Source organism: Cydia pomonella, chromosome 23 (assembly GCF_033807575.1).
Source record: "Cydia pomonella isolate Wapato2018A chromosome 23, ilCydPomo1, whole genome shotgun sequence".
In the NCBI taxonomy this organism is placed as follows: Eukaryota; Metazoa; Arthropoda; class Insecta; order Lepidoptera; family Tortricidae; genus Cydia; species Cydia pomonella.
The window spans coordinates 3,076,125-3,092,268 of record NC_084725.1 but is presented as its reverse complement, the minus strand read 5'-3'; the positions used below and the strand labels follow the sequence as shown (position 1 = coordinate 3,092,268).

The 16,144-nt window shown below is 39.4% G+C and overlaps 1 protein-coding gene across 3 annotated transcripts in view; it reads left to right on the top strand.

The window, feature by feature from the left end:
- LOC133530516 (talin-1-like) overlaps positions 1–16,144 on the top strand; it is a 108,444-nt gene that overhangs the window by 50,955 nt on the left and 41,345 nt on the right. For all 3 annotated transcript variants that reach the window (XM_061868445.1, XM_061868442.1, XM_061868444.1), the window contains 23 exons: positions 286–400; positions 1,061–1,138; positions 3,600–3,721; positions 4,702–4,794; positions 5,137–5,295; positions 5,397–5,601; positions 6,164–6,276; positions 6,722–6,833; positions 7,747–7,824; positions 7,988–8,115; positions 8,494–8,586; positions 8,981–9,136; positions 9,874–10,087; positions 10,377–10,508; positions 11,152–11,300; positions 11,813–11,939; positions 12,448–12,525; positions 13,081–13,199; positions 13,803–13,895; positions 14,268–14,387; positions 14,733–14,990; positions 15,298–15,423; positions 15,906–16,025. In XM_061868445.1, coding sequence (XP_061724429.1) covers positions 286–400; positions 1,061–1,138; positions 3,600–3,721; positions 4,702–4,794; positions 5,137–5,295; positions 5,397–5,601; positions 6,164–6,276; positions 6,722–6,833; positions 7,747–7,824; positions 7,988–8,115; positions 8,494–8,586; positions 8,981–9,136; positions 9,874–10,087; positions 10,377–10,508; positions 11,152–11,300; positions 11,813–11,939; positions 12,448–12,525; positions 13,081–13,199; positions 13,803–13,895; positions 14,268–14,387; positions 14,733–14,990; positions 15,298–15,423; positions 15,906–16,025 — 2,988 coding nt within the window. The remainder of the gene's footprint in view (positions 1–285; positions 401–1,060; positions 1,139–3,599; positions 3,722–4,701; positions 4,795–5,136; positions 5,296–5,396; positions 5,602–6,163; positions 6,277–6,721; positions 6,834–7,746; positions 7,825–7,987; positions 8,116–8,493; positions 8,587–8,980; positions 9,137–9,873; positions 10,088–10,376; positions 10,509–11,151; positions 11,301–11,812; positions 11,940–12,447; positions 12,526–13,080; positions 13,200–13,802; positions 13,896–14,267; positions 14,388–14,732; positions 14,991–15,297; positions 15,424–15,905; positions 16,026–16,144) is intronic.

Here is a 16,144-nt window from a genome sequence, read left to right as displayed (position 1 = left end):
ATTTAATAAAAAAAAATTGCAGAGGTCTTATTGGAAAACTAATTCTCTCAAGCGGCCGCTTTTTAGGTTAATTAAATGTAAACATTTAATTAACCTAAAAAGCCTAATTAACCTAAAAAGTCATTGGAATGGCAACTTTAAACCACAACCTCTGTTGATTGATTTAAAGTTGCCATTCCAATGACTAACGTCATTGTAATTCAATCAAGTCAATCTTAAAACATCGCCTGCTTAGCAACTTCTTTTGTACACGGTTATACATATAATTATCCTATTTGTTGACAGACTGGAAAGGTCGCGCCTCTGGCTCCACCTCAAGCTGCACTGCTTCAAGCGAGGCTTGCTGACAAACTTGCCACTCTTAATGCTGCTATTGCTACCCTTCTCACCGCTACCAGAGGTAAGAAAATCGTATATCTCTTTAATACAGCGCTTCTTTGTAAGAAAACGTTCGTCTCTGTAAAATAGCATTCGTCTCTTTAAGAAAAGTCCGTCTTTTTAAAAATAGTATTAAATACTTAATGGAATCTCCGTTTCTTTAAGATAGCGGCCGTCTCTTTAAGAAACCGTTCGTCTCTTTATGTCGAATGGTGCTCAAATGTGGCGTTGATAATAATTAATAAATAAATATTATAGGACATTATTACACAAATTGACTAAGTCCCCCGGTACACTCAATACGGCTTGTATTATAGGTACTTAGACAGCGACATATAAAATAAATTATTATTTTATATGATATATTAATATAAATATTTAAATACATAGAAAACACCCATGACTCAGGAACGAATATCCGTGCTCATCACACAAATAAATGCCTTTACCAGGATTTGAACCCGGGACCATCGGCTTCTTAGGCAGGGTCACTACCCACTAGGCCAAAAGGTCAGATGGTTGATAGAGCAATGTTATCACGTGATAAGCACGTTATTTTACGTCCTATAAGAAATGGAAGAAAGGCATCATAGTTTCCAGATGTTACTGTTAGATATACACCAATTAAGGTGAATCTATGGTGAACCAATTAAAAAAACTATTTCTCAATATTTGTGAACAGATCCTGAGAATCCCGACTACGTGCTGGCAGAATCAGCCACCGCTACTATACAAGAGCTTGTGCCAGACTTGATCAAAGGTAAGTAGAGGTAGACCAAGTTAATTTGGCAGCGATTTTGATAGCATTGACTGTGCAAGCGTTATATAAAACGTCAAACTTCTATGAAATTATGACGTTTAAAATAACACTTCCACACTCTAACTCTAAGACAATATTTCGAAAGTTTCCAAGGTCATTCCCAATTTTTAAAAAGTTTCTGCAAAAATGCAACCTTGGCTTCACAAATATTGACAACAGCCAGTTTATTGTACCATACTTATTGGCTGACATTTCGCAAACCTTATCTCAATCACATAAAGTCCATCAGAGGCAGTGGCGGATTAACCGAACAGCAGAAAAAGCATATGCTAAGGGCCCCGCGCCTAGGGGGGCCCCGCGCTCCGACCCTGACCATGCGATTTCGGAACCGCACGCACGCGGAACCGGCCAGGTTCTAGTAGAACTCGCACTCCGCAGATCCTGTACATCTTATTTACAATGTATTTTTTTCGTAAGTCAGTCACAATATTGTTCAATTATTATTATCATGTCTATTTTTCTTTATAAGGATACCAAATTTAAAGAATTTTTAGGCTTACGAAAAGACCAAGAGCAGAGTTTAGCATAAAACCGAGAGTGTCTCGAAACTTTTGTGCATGGCTAAGCTGTGCAGGAAACAGCTTAGCAGAGCTCGGAAACGAACAAAAGAAGATACTGTGTTAAAAAACATATTAGTGAAAAATCAAGGAAGGATGATTTATTTATTTATTATGTCAAATAACAAATTGCACCTTACAGCTAATGCCTAATGATGATCAGCTTTGGGCCCGTAGTAGGCCAAAAGACGCGCTCCTCTACGGCTGGCCGAGCGCCCAAAATATGCTGAGTTGCTGCAAAGCCGTTATAAAAAGAAAACAGCGGGGCCCCTATGCAGGGCTTTGCATTCGCGTAGGCCGGGTGTAAAGCCCTACATAGGGTCCGATACCCAAAGCATCCCAGCAAGTCGCACTTTCGAGCAAGAACTAAGGCCGAGCAGCAGGCGTGCCGAGATCACATTGGTTCAATTCCAAACTCTGTTCTCCTACAATTCAGCCTTTGCATGGTGGCGCGCCGCCATAGAACGCTCCGAGCCTCCACCCTTATACGGAGCTCGGCCTACGGCCTCGTTCACACTCTGGCATTGGTTTCATTCTAGGCTCTGCTTTCCTGCAGCTTGGCCTTCAGCTTCGCACGGGAACGCTACGAAATCGTTTGGTCCGGATATTCAGCTCGTGGGGCTCAGCCTTCGGCCTTGTTTTTTAGCTCACTTAGCCATTAGTTCCCACTTCTTAGATCCGACTCACGTTTCACCTATTTTTACAAGCTTTTATTAAACTTAATAATATTCATATTGTTAAACAGTATCTCTACATGCTTTTATTTAGGGATCCCTTTGTTTGACATAATTATTGAAAGTCATAATGTAATGATAGTCATATTATCATTAGTCATAACTCTGAAACCGTTAACTTTTCAGGAATTTCCTTAGATTATCCTATAGATAGGTTAGGTTAGGTTAGGTTTGTTTTATGGCAATCCTGAAAAGTTACGCGTTTCTGAGAAAAACCAAATTATGACTAACGAAAATGCGGACAAACAATACATTATGCTTTAAAACTTTATGGGAAACAATAGAGACCCTTTTATTTAACTTGCAATACTCGGTAAGTTGCTTTCAAAATCTGAAAACTATTTTTGTGACCATTTGTCAAAATTTGTTGGTAAAAATTCACTTACTAGGGAAAAATCGGTGACAATACAATGTTATCCACCTGATCTGGTGATGAAAACCGAAGGTAAGGAGGACACCTATATAGAAGAATTGAACTGTGATAAAATAACAACTTCATTAAGATTAGGCACTTTTATAATGGCTAAAAAAAATTTTTTTTCTTTCGGAACGATTATTACCGAAAGTAATAACTTTATAAAAAAAGGTTTTTGAAGATCGTTATTCTGTTTTGAAATACCTTATCCAACCACACTATAGGGTCAAAGCAAAAAAAAATCAAAGTAAAACATTTTGTATGGGAGGTACCCTATTTTTTTATAGTTTTTATTTTACCGTTCTGTCGCAATGCATGATTTATGTATCCATGCCCAATTACGGCTATCTAGCACTAACGATCGCGGAGCAAACCCTCGGACAGACGGACATGGCGAAACTATAAGAGTTTCCAGGTGACTAGGAAACCCTAAAAAATACACTGCATAACATGTTAATAACTAATCGAGAAAGAGTCGAAAAATATTAAGACAGCGTAAAAATATTGTGATGGTACTGAATCCTCGGGGTGCGAGTCCGACTCGCACTTAATCATTTTTTTTTAAACCAGGGGGCCCCTCAAGCTATTGTGCTAAGGGCCCCGCGCCTTCTTAATCCGCCCCTGATCAGAGGTCAGTTAAAGAATGTATCAGTTAGTAAGTAAGCTAACCCCATGCTAACCCTATATTCTTTCAGATGCGAAGACTTTGCCCGCTGGGAAAGACCAAGCGGCTCGCGCTAATATGCTTGAGCTGTTGCGAGAGCTATGCGAGGCCACTAAAGCAATAAGCAGCGGCGACAATAGCGGAAAAGATAAGGTACGACTAGACTTAATAATGAGCAGATGATTTTATTGTTAAGTTCTTAAGATCTTACAAATCTTCGCCGAAAAATATTGTACATTGTCCGTAGGTTATTTATCAATAAGATTGTTTTCCATATAAGTTGTATGACGGTACCATTTTTTTTCTATTAAATTCTAGAAAGCTTGCGATTGTGAGTATAAATGAGACAAATCGGTAGAGAGCATTCGGAATAAAAAATTGTACAAACTTTAGAATTTTTATGTCGATATTGCAAGGTATTGTTAAACATTGAGCAGTAGCTCTGTGAGCGGTAGACCTCACCATCACCAACCCCCATGGCTGGCCCCCGTCATTTATAAAAATATCCAAAAACTGAATCGACAAAAAATTTATATTAGGTATTAAATAAAAATCTATATTTTTTATTAAAATCGATTAGGTTTGCTTTTAGGATCAAATGTCTATATGGAAACCAGTGCATGAAATTAATACAAAAGTCAGAAATGATAGTCAACGCCCGACTATCGTATTTAACTCGCGAAACGCTCCTAACAAAACCATAAGTGAACGTGACGTCACGGTCACTGAGAGCTCATCTTAAAGTATGGGAGAAAATATAGGTGCTTTAGAAGGAATCGAATGGTTTCCTAACATTCCTTTTAGGAAGTTAAAATAAACCTTAAATTTTGAACCTTTCAGGACCTATTTTTATAATTTCAATATATTATTTTAATATCCACATTATTGCAATAAATTGCCATCAACAATTTTTCAAGATTTTGTTATAAAATTCAATATGTCATCCCTATTATCGAACCCGCTCACCATATTTCACGAGATACTGTTGACAAATGCGACCTGTAGGGGAGAACATGCAGACATACGAATGAATTTTCGCCCAATAAGCTGAAACCTTCTGACCTTCTTTCCGACTTACCTTCTTCCTTCCGACTTTCGCTTTTCCTCAGTCAATTAGTAAATTTTTTGTCCAGGAACTACAAGATGCTGTAGAGAAGTACACCAAAGCATCGGGACAGCTCGTGTATACCTTCAATCCTCGTGCTAACGCCGCGAAGGAAGATCAGGTACTGCTTAGTTGATTCGTGTTTCAATTTTTCTTCTTGGGCATCGAGCCTTCAAATAATCAGAAATCATCGCATTTCATCGCATTTCTTCGTGATAAACTATAACATACAAAAGTATAGCATACTTAACAAAAGAAAGAAATTATTAAACATAGAATCAATAAATAGTTTACCACGAAATGGTTCCGGCCTCAGCATAAAAGCTAACACAAAAGTCAGCGCTGATCTTCCGGCTATCATAGATGAAAGAAGACCGTCTAAGACGCGTAATGTAGAACAAATATTATCTAAAGCCGCTAACTTATCAGTGTGTAACATAGTTGTTACTTATTTATTTTCCAGATCATTGACCTAACCAAATCCACATGTCAAAAGACGTCAGAACTTCTAGAGCGGGTGTATGATCTAGCACAGAGTGTGGAAGGCGAGGCGGCTGCAGATTTGGACGATCAGGGCTCCAGGCTGGCTGATGCTGCACAGAATCTACTCACCACTGCTGAGGTAAGATTTTAGGGTCATGTACAGTGACGGTGTAGCCTGCAGCAGTAATGCAGGTGTAGTTTTAATCTGAATGTAATCTATATAAATGGTGTAATTTACAGATAACCGCACCATCCATCTCCTCCCCCCTCTGCCAATCTTCCCTTCTAACCTCCGTCTCCGCACTCTCGTCATCAGTAGACCATCTTTTCTCGTCCCCTTTGCTTACGCTACCCCAGCACGCTGCTAGGAGACAGCACCTGCAAATGGCCAGGGCCAAGGTGGACCAGGAGATCGAGCGGCTGAAGGAGGCGTTGAAAGATGAAAGTAAGTTTTTAATGTCCTAAGTAACTATGAAGCTTAGAAATAAATTAAAAGTACAAGACCTCACCCAACACAGCAAATATTTCCATCAAATGGGCCTTTTTCTGTTACCAATCTCTAGGCTGGTAAAACCCGACAGATTTAAACCACGCACTCCTGAGGTCATAAAGGTCAGTTTTGGAGAAATTCGGCAAGAAAATTGCGTTTTCTGCACTTCACATGTTATTTCGTTCTACATCTTGGCGAAAAAAAAATACAACGAATAAGTAATTTATTTTATTTACACTTAAAAATTACGTGTTTCCTTTAAAATTTTAATGTCTGTCAATTAGTATGTGTAAACCAAGTCACACACACACACACACAAGCCAAAAAGGCGTTTTTCACTTAGTTATTGCAGAAACAAATTTTCACAGAAATTGTCAGTATCTCTAAAACAAGAACGATTTCAGAAAACTTTGAATGACATTTTAGTCTCTAAATGCAATCAAGAATACACCTTTAAAATTTTTCGGGTTTTACCAGCCCACGGTGTACGAGTATAATGTTGTTAAATATTTAACAGGAGTATTAGATGCCGCAGCCATTGAAAAAGCAAAAAAGGAAAAACTACGTTTCATCGCGTCTATGGCCTCGGCAGAGGTTGCCATCCAAAATGCAGAGAAAGAGATCACAGAGGTACATTTGTTTGATTAGTTAGATGTTTTAAATAGATATTCGTTAGATATAGACAATGGTTTATTATTATATAGGCAATGTGAAAAAGGTAACGCTAAGTATCATGAATATTCATGTATGTTCATATTTCTATATAGCTCGAAATCAAAAATAGGTTCCAGAAACACCATTGTTCTTCAACCATAGTATAACAACCAGATAAATACTAAAGTGATACTAATGATGTTAATAATAATATAAAAGATGATAATCATTATAGCATAGAAGTAAGAAAGAAAAACATAACTACGAAATAAATAAAACGAAATATTTTACTACTTTTATAATTTGTGGAATTTTGAAGTAGAAAAACTACTAAGTATTCACATAATATATTGAAACAGTTGTGTAGAACATCATATTTCGGTATACTTATAATGTAACTAATATAATAATGTATTTACAGCCATACGGGAAGCCTTTGCCAGCGTCAGAAGCTGCTCCACTCCAGGAGTCTTTGTCAAATAGACTAGCAACTCTAAACGCTGCTATCAATTCTCTTGTAGTTGCCACAAACGGTAAGTGAAAGTGAAATTGAAAGTCTTTATTCTTCAATTTAGGCATATTGCAATGCACTTATGAATATCAGAACTTACTATTAGTTCTAACCCTACACCTCAACCCCAAGAAGATACCGGCGCAAAAAACTCGGTGGGACTTATTTTTTCACATAATGACTTATTGTCCTATGTCCCCTAGATGGGGGCAGAGGGCGTCCACAGTGCGCCGCCATCTGGATCGGTCTTGAGTTTCATGCTTGAGTTCGCTCCAAGTCTTCCCAATAGCCTTCGCCTCTGCAATTATAGTCCGGCGCCAGGTCTGCTTTGGACGGCAACGTTTCCTCTTTCCTTGGGGATTCCAGTCTAGGGCTTGCCTCGGTATGTGGTCAGGATCCCTTCAGAGTGTAAGCCCAATCCAACTCTATTTCCGGCGCTTGGTCTGTTGGTCGATCGGGGTCTTATTGCAGCATCTCCAGAGGCTGGCATTAAAGATTTTCTTGGGCCAGTATATACCGAGAATGCGGCGGAGGCAGCGGTTAACACAGACTTCTAGCTGGCGCGAACACATAATAATTATACATAAAATCTTACTACTACGTATTTTTAATAGATGGTCGTTTTGGCAGCATGACGAGCTTGACGTGCTAGACGTATAGAGGACTGCGACGAATATCTAAAATCGAAATTTCGTTTCTACCTCTCTAGATGCTGTCGATTCAAGCAATAAAGAGGCAGTTTACACTTGACTAATAAAAACAGCAAATCTGAATCCCGTTAAAGAGTGTGAACTGACATAAGTGGACACACACAGAGACAGATCATAGAAAAGATCACGACTAAATAGAAAGCCTTCTTTAAAGCCTTTTATAATATAAAAAAGTGTGATTGAAATAATTAATTTCTCTTTATTATCACCATGTTCCCCTTTCAGATCACAACAATCCAAATTACCTAGAAGCTGAGACTGCTTCAAAAACCATCCGAGAGTTGATACCGGATATCGTTAAAGGTAAATACAACAGTGGTTCATTTCAACTAACACTTTAAACGAAAAACATTTATATTTCAAAATAAGAATTTCCTCTCGAGTTTTAACTCTAAGTACTTTCTTGGAAAATAATTCTAAAATGTACTCGAAGAAATGTCAAAGAATCTGAGTAAAATTGTTCCAGATTCGAAGAGCCTGAGCAGCACCATGGATCAGCAGGCAAGGAAAGACTTGCTTGAACAGATCAAGGCACTATGCGAGGCAACACGCTTGCTGGGGGCTAGCGCCAAATCTGAGCAATTGAGTCCTGAGGTAAATATCCGTTCACATAACTTCTGATGTATTGATGGAAATGTTTTTATTAAACCAGTAAGGTTTATCTTGATACTCCATTCCGTAGTAGATTTATACAAAAATGAATTATCTTATAACAAAAACGTCACTTTTCAGTTCCGTTCTGTTTTAGTTCCGGTGAAAATAAATCTCTGCAATTTTTTATAGTTTCGACTTTGATCGATTCGATTTTAATAGGAAGAGACCTTGCACATTTGAACACTTGCCCCAAAATCGCGCCAATGACAAACTACGCATTTACGACACCTGTCGTGACAATTAAACCGTATTAAGACAAATTTTGAAAATGCGCTTACTTTAAAAGAAAAGCTAGATTCATTGTTTTTGAACTTCCAGGAGCTCAACAAAGCCGCAACACAGTTCTCGCTGGCTTCAGGCAAACTCAACTTCGTGTTCAACCCCCACACAGACCAGAAAAAGACACACCAGGTAAGCAGAACCTATAATTCTTGATACTTTCCTAACATTGCATTCTACTCAGAACGGACCCACCAGACTTTGGGTTTTCCTCCTTCCATTCTTACCGCTTGCGCGGTTGCTTTTTAAGGAACCCGCGAAGGATCTAGGCCTTATTAGGATTTGTTCGTTTTCTTCACTATGTTTTGCAAAAAGGAACTGTTAAAGTAAATACAATGGGTAGTATGTACCTACATTTAGTTCTAAATAACTCATCAATTGATACATATACGAGCAGGCGTTCGAACTATTACTTACCTCCAATTTGGAAGCTCACGCCTTACTGTTCGACTACCAGTGCGCTGCGATCACAAATCATAGAAATATATGGATATAATGGTTTTCTTAAAATTTATCAAATTTGCAGATAATCGACACGTGCAAGTCAGCTTGCATCAAAACATCTGAGATGCTCCAGAAAGTTCACGAGCTAGCAAAACAGGCTGGAGCAGATGGCATGGCTCTGGACACCAAGGGATCGCAGGTTTCCGACGCGGCGCGCTCTCTACTCACCACTGCACAGGTACACTTGTTAATTAATTTAGCATACTGTTGCAATCCGTATGGAATATTCCGCTCGCCCGTCAATGTCCCTTTAGATTATGGTACGTGGACTTTGGTACAATCCCGTCACGGTCGCCACTTGTCGGAATTATTTGTTCTCGAACAGCTCAACTGAGGGGTTGACTCTTCACTATACTCACTTACTATTATACTTCACTGAAAGATCATTCTGTACAACTCGGAAATTGTACAGAATGATCATTCATACAAACCCTATAGGCTTATCAGCAGTGGCGGGGCAAAACCAAAATTTTATGTGGACAAGGTACATATAGCGAGGCCCTCTGGTGTCGCAAGAAATAACGAACATTTTTACGTTGTGTCCGAGATATACTTATTATTTGAGGCGCGAGGTCCCTCGGACCGCGAGGCCGTAGGCGCTGGCCCACGTCGCCCACGCCTAACGCCGCCTCTGCTTATCAGGATATTTTAGTTTGTACTTACATATGAAAAGCAATAAATGATTACTGATTACAGATCTCTTATCATCTTAGTTTAATGATTAATGTCAGTGCCAAAAGTTCCCTGTTTCAGTAGGTGATAGAATAGTGACCGAAGCTTTAGTGACAAACCCACCGTCATCAACAACAGAACATTTGTTGTTTTTTGTTCGGGCTTAGATAATAGAAATCTACTGATTAGTCATTTTAATAAACAAAAATTAATCCTGTTTCTAACTGTATCTCTTTTCCACAGCTGACAGCGCACTCTGTCAACTCCTCCCGCTGCCAAGCCGCACTTCTTGACTCCTCAGACCGTCTTACATCCTCCATCCAAGATCTGCAGACCACCTGGACGCCCATCATCAAGGCTCCGAAGTTCAAGGCCATTGGGGAAGAGCTGGCCAAGGAGAAACAGGCGGTTGATTCAGAGATTGTTACTCTGAGGAGACTGCTTAATGATGGATCAGGTATTCTTCTTCCTATTTCCACCACATTTTTGTTTATGAAAATACAGAGATAGATAGAAAACAGGCCTTCATGAGATTGAGCTACCACTTCTACCTTGAACTGTGAACAGCATGGATGCCCGTCGTCGAGGACTGGAAGTACAAGCCATAGGAATAAGCTACAGAAGAAATTTATGTTTGTCTCGATCAGTTTCATTTTATCACAAGCATTATTTATTCAGCGACTCTGTGAGTATTGAGAATTTTGATATTTATAGTAGCCAGTTCTTAAATCCCGGGCTATTTGCAGGCGTAAAGGGAAATAAACCACTAGTTCCAGCTAGAACCGACTCTGAAAAGGCAGGCAAGAAGGCGTCCGAGGCCAGAGTGATTGGTGCCACAAGGGAGTTCCTAGACAGGCTACGACTCGAGGGTAGTATGGGTATGTTATGCATTTTAAGTATATCTAAACTCGTTGGTAAGCTTCCTTATCTTGATGATGTCCATAATGGCGGCGGCAGCCTGTTCTGTACGACATTTGCTATTGGAACAACTTTGAAATTGAAAAAGAAATTACTGACATTTTGTTTGATCAGATGTCGGTATCTTTAAAATAACGGACGGTTAGTTTATTACGTCTGCCTGAGAGGAGATGGCGGAACGACCTGGACGCATTTGTCAGCAACAATCGGGAAGATTGGAAGTCTAGAGGGGAGGCCTTTGCCCAGCAGTGCGACACTTTATAGGCTAGTCTGATTTCTGAATTGGTTTCATAGCGCACGCTGTTCAGTATTCGCTTCTGCATGACTGTGGTGCCGCCCTAGTGGGTGTCGACATATTGTTTATTTGGTAGGTGGCAGTTGCCAAAAAGTATGAAAATGTCGTCTAACGAAAGTTCATACTTTCGGCACGTCATGCGTTGGCGTCACTGTCAACTAACTTAACGCACATAGCCAGTTATTAGTCATCAGATTTTTAATGTCATTGTTTGCAATATAGAGATCCGAACATTTGTTTAACCTTACTTATTTACATACCTTGCAGAAGTATATCTTGAAAAACACTTCTTCCTTTTATATTTTTAGAGAAGGACAGCTGCGGTGAACTAGTAAAGTCTACAACCTCAGCAGCGCACCCTCAAACTGATGAAGAGAAACGGGCCAAGCTACAGTTTGGCAAAAGTATCGACGATGCACGGAAGAGCATTTGCTCCGCTGAACAGATACTACAGTCGGTCAGTAGTTTACGCGTCTGTGTATTTATTTGTTGTTATTTATACTTGTAGGCACTCTGTATATTTAGTGATTATTATGATGATTATTTGATTGATCCAAATAATATGGTTGTGTACTCTTGTGGATCAACTGTTCAAAAGAAAGACATCAAGTAAGTTACGAACAAAAAAACAGAAAAAAACCTTAAATTCTTGAAAACGTTTTCCTATGAGAAAGACTGATGGATAATCACACTATTCACACTTCTTATTCAATATCTTCTTCTCCCTAATGCTTCCTTCCTCCTTCGCCTCCATCCTTAGTTCCTTCATGTCTGAATAGTGTGCTCCCTTTAGCCCGTTTCCTCGACTAGTGAACCGCTTGAAAGAGAAGTTACAACAAAAAAGAAATTACTAGAAATTACTCGCCGTATTTTTGTGACACACATCGCTGCTGAGATTCTCTACAGCTTTCTATATTGTATCGCTCCTGTGCACTCAATAAGTGACGTGTAATAATGATTTACTCACAGGCCTTCGTGTCTGATGGAAAAGCCCGTGCATCTCTCGACGACGCTCAGATCCAGGCCCTTAACAAACAGATGGAACACAAGGTGGCGCGGGCCAACGCTGCTGCCGCTCATTTGCTGACCTGTCGAAGTAAGTATAGTTAAACGCACCCTACTTGTCAGTAGAAAAAGGCGCGCTTTCTATGGGCCGTCAGCTCTTCTGTTCTCGTCGCCTTTTGTACTGAGAAGGTCGCTGTACCCGAGTATAGCACATTGACCCGTGACGTAACGTAACGCCATCTTTTACACGGCCATTCTGACGCGACCTTCTGTGTATGTTCTCATAAAATAAATACACTATAGTTCACTATCCAGAGTCAGTCCAAGATAAGTAGGCTGCATAGAACATTTAAAATAATACTTGCACTGTCTGGACTGTCAAAATCGGTGGCCTGACTCTATTTCTACAAGTTGGTAATCTAAACGCCCCACGAAATAGTTAATTTCTGCACCTTTTCTTTCCAGCCAGCCGTGATGATTTCTTCTTAGTAAATCCCATTGACATTACGCTAACTCATATACACTTTTTGCTAAAATTTTACTCTTGTACAACATGCAGACAGCCTTGATACCTATTTAATGTACTTATGTATCCTCAGGTGGAGACAATCCGGATTACAAAATTGGGACAAAATGTGTTACTGTAATTTCTGACCTCATGCCGACCATTGCTGCAGGTAACTTAAACCTACATTATCATAATTATCCACATCTTGCCTACATTGCCTGTTGGTCTGTTGTATTCGCCTACTGAAAATTAGGTACAGCTGCCATGATATATCGGATCGGCCAAGGTGTTCACAAACATCTGAACAAAGTCTTTATTATCAAGACTTTAAAGTGAATGTTCAGATATTTTATTATTGGCTGCACGGATAAATCTGATGGCAACTGTAGGTAATTGAATTTTTTGCAGTAGGTATACTATGCAATTTTACTCATGATATTTTCCTTTACTAAAAAGTGACTTGTAAATGTCAAATGCTATTTCAATTCTCATTGGCACAAATCGGGCTTCGAACCGGGATCTCCAGATCGCACCCCGGTTTGTTATATTATTTCGTTCATTCACAAAAAGGTAAATTGATGGAATACGAATTAAATGAGAGGAAACCAAAATTTTATGGTTCCCGGTGTACAAAAGGTACTAAGGAGGAAGAGATGGGGGTTTAGTTTTATGCGAACGAAGCCGCAAGCAGAGAGCTAATAATTTATGTATGTTTCAACATCAGATGCCATAAGGCTGGCAGACCAGAAGGATCCAGTAGGAAGAAAGCTCTTCCTTGGCGATGCGTTGGGTCTCTGCACCGCTTCGAAGAACCTTTGTGACACGGCCAAGACCGACAAAAAGGTGATTTTAAATATTTTACCTTCTCATTATCATCATTATTTTAGTCTCCTGTCGCCCACTGCTGAGCATTTGCTTCTCCCGGCACTTATCCCGGTCCTGGGCTAGTCTCATCCCGAAGTGCCCCACGATCTTCCGAAAGTCATTCACTCAATGAGCTCACGGGGGTCAGGCGCTTCTTTCATACAAAATCAGTCACCAATCCATTAAAACTTTGGCCCTGCCTGCTATTAATCTGCCTTGCAACATGTCCCGCCCAAATCCATTTAAATTTGGTGATGACGTCACCACCACCACCATCTCTACTCAGACCATGCCATCCGACCACAGACTCCGCTGTATTTTACCATTAAAATACTAGGCTGCAAACCGCACCACTCAAAAACACCCACCACCGGCCAGGCCTTATCTTACTTTTTTCAGGCCAAATTGTATGGAATTTAGCTCTTCACGGGCTCCAGTGGAAGCGGTCTTATACTTAATTCGTAGGTATGGGAACGTGAATTGTCTTCTAAGCTCTATCTAGCAAGTTGTCTGAATCGCAGATAAAAAAAGTAAAGGAACTATATCATTATATGACAGTAATTTTATCATTGTTATTTTCAGAAACTGAAAGAAGTCGCCGTGGATTTCGGTAACCACTCATCTAAGTTGCTGTACGCCATCAGCACCGACATCGATCCGAACCAGGAGAAAGAGGTATGTTTTTGTGATAAATATTATTTGTGCATTATCAAAAAAATATTTAATTAGAAACCTAGGAAATAAGCCGTATACGCAACATAAATTGCGTTATTTCTAATGTATTCTCTATGCAACAAAACTTACCAAAACAGATTCAAAATTCAATGGAACAGAGTATGTAGGTGAAATTCCGTTCATTCACGATTATCTCTCTCGTCTCTTAAGAATTGTTTTCCAAAATAAATACTTTTGATTAAAAAAGGGATGTTTTCATTATTTTGTATGTATTTGGGGATTGTTTTATAATATCATCACAAAATACTAACTTTTAAATCTCTATGGATATCATATCTCTTCTTTTTACATTTAATTTTTGTTTATAACCAGATTCTGTTACGAGTGAAATCGGCTGGTGACGTGGCTTGTCGTGTCACAGAGAATTCCGCAGAGGTGCCGACGGCGGGGCGCTGTGCGAGCCAGGCTACTCTCCTCATGTACACCGCCAAGGTATCGTTACTTATTTAACTATTTGAAAACCTTATTGCAACGAAATAAGGTCTATAAATGGTTAGTTAAGATTGTACTGGAAGGAAATCATACTCCTGCGATAGATGTGTAACTGGTGTGTGTTTTCAACATTTTCTTAGAGGTTACAATTTGAAACCTTGATTTTATGATATTTAATTTCTACAAACGTGCATTTCCGTTATCATCAAACATTTAACTTTCTTTTCCTTTAGTAAGAATTTGAAATGTTTTCTGAAAGAGCTGCGTATTTGTATGATTTGATGTAAGTATATATATTTATTTATTTATGTGGCGTGAACAATGACTAGTCACTTATCCTTCTAGCTCGTAGCTCCCTCAATCCAAGATCCAGAATGTCAAGACGCACTCATCACCGCCTCCAAAGACCTATCCACGCAGTTGAAGACCATCCCCTCATCCATCCCTAAGCTGACCCAGGAGATCATGGAGCTGGAGAAGATCCTGGAAGCCTTGAGGAGCGATGTGGCCAGTGGGAAGCTGGTGAAGAGGAAGGAAGAGAAGCTGGTGATTGAGGATACTCCGCTCAGAAGGTTGACGGCACAGATTATTGAGGATTGCAAGGTAAATATGATTTTTTTTGATGTTCTACTTTATGGTCAACACCGGTAAGAGGTTTGTTATCGTTCTCTTGGATTTTTGCTTGATAAAACCATTTTTTTTTCAGGAATTATCAGTATTGAATCTGATGTTATTTTGCAGAAGTCTAATAAAGTTAATAATGCGTTGCTTTTCCACCGAATGCTAGTCAGTTACCTACTTACACCCCCTTGCGCTTATTGCATAAAGAAAGAATAAACAAATAACAACAGAAAACCACCAATTAGTACAAAACTTAAGTAATATAAGATTGATTATGCTTTTCTTTCAGCAAAACGCCGAATGCACTACCAACCCTGCAGCAGAGCGGAAAGCGATGGCTGACTTCGCCAACAAGCTCTCTGACGCCCTCAAAATTATGGATGTCGCGAATGCTAGGTGCAAGAAGGAGCCTCATGTGAGTACATAGCTTATTATTCTACTAGATCCATTTCTCACAATTTGAATACCTGGGAAGCTTTTTATGTAGCATATTAAATTGGTAGTTTGTATGTATTTGTTAGACTTCTAGCTGTATAAAAAGTGACCCTGCTTTAGGTTTTGGGTACAAGAGTTGCTTGTTAAACAGTAGATATCGAATCTTTATAGGTCCTAGACTAATTCTTATCACTCGGAAGCTTATAGAATAGAGGTATCCGGATTTCACGCTACTATTATTCAACTTCTGCTAATAAACCTCGTTGTCCATTTTCACATCAGCTTCATTTGTTCTGCGTTTTTCTGCCTGACGAACTGGTGACCTAGCCGCGTTTCTAAACCAAATTTTAGTTACTCATTTGTCACTGCTTGTGAGTCTTTAGACCATAATTATGAAGTTATTTATATACTTCTTGATCCATACTGTAACTATGTTTTGTAAATTGTAATTTTGCCCACCAGGACCTAAGAAGACGTGAGGAGCTAGAAGACGCAGTGCTGAACTTGCAACATCTGGTACTGCAATGCCGACCGCGTGGCGGTGCGGTTAACGAGGCACAGAGCAATATCGTCAATCTTTCGGTGAGTGATTTATTGGTATGATGACGAGATAGATTTATAATTTTAGAGTCATAAAATCACCATCATAATATTAGCTGTACGTCCATAGCAGCACAAAGGCATCCTTATATTGACCATCG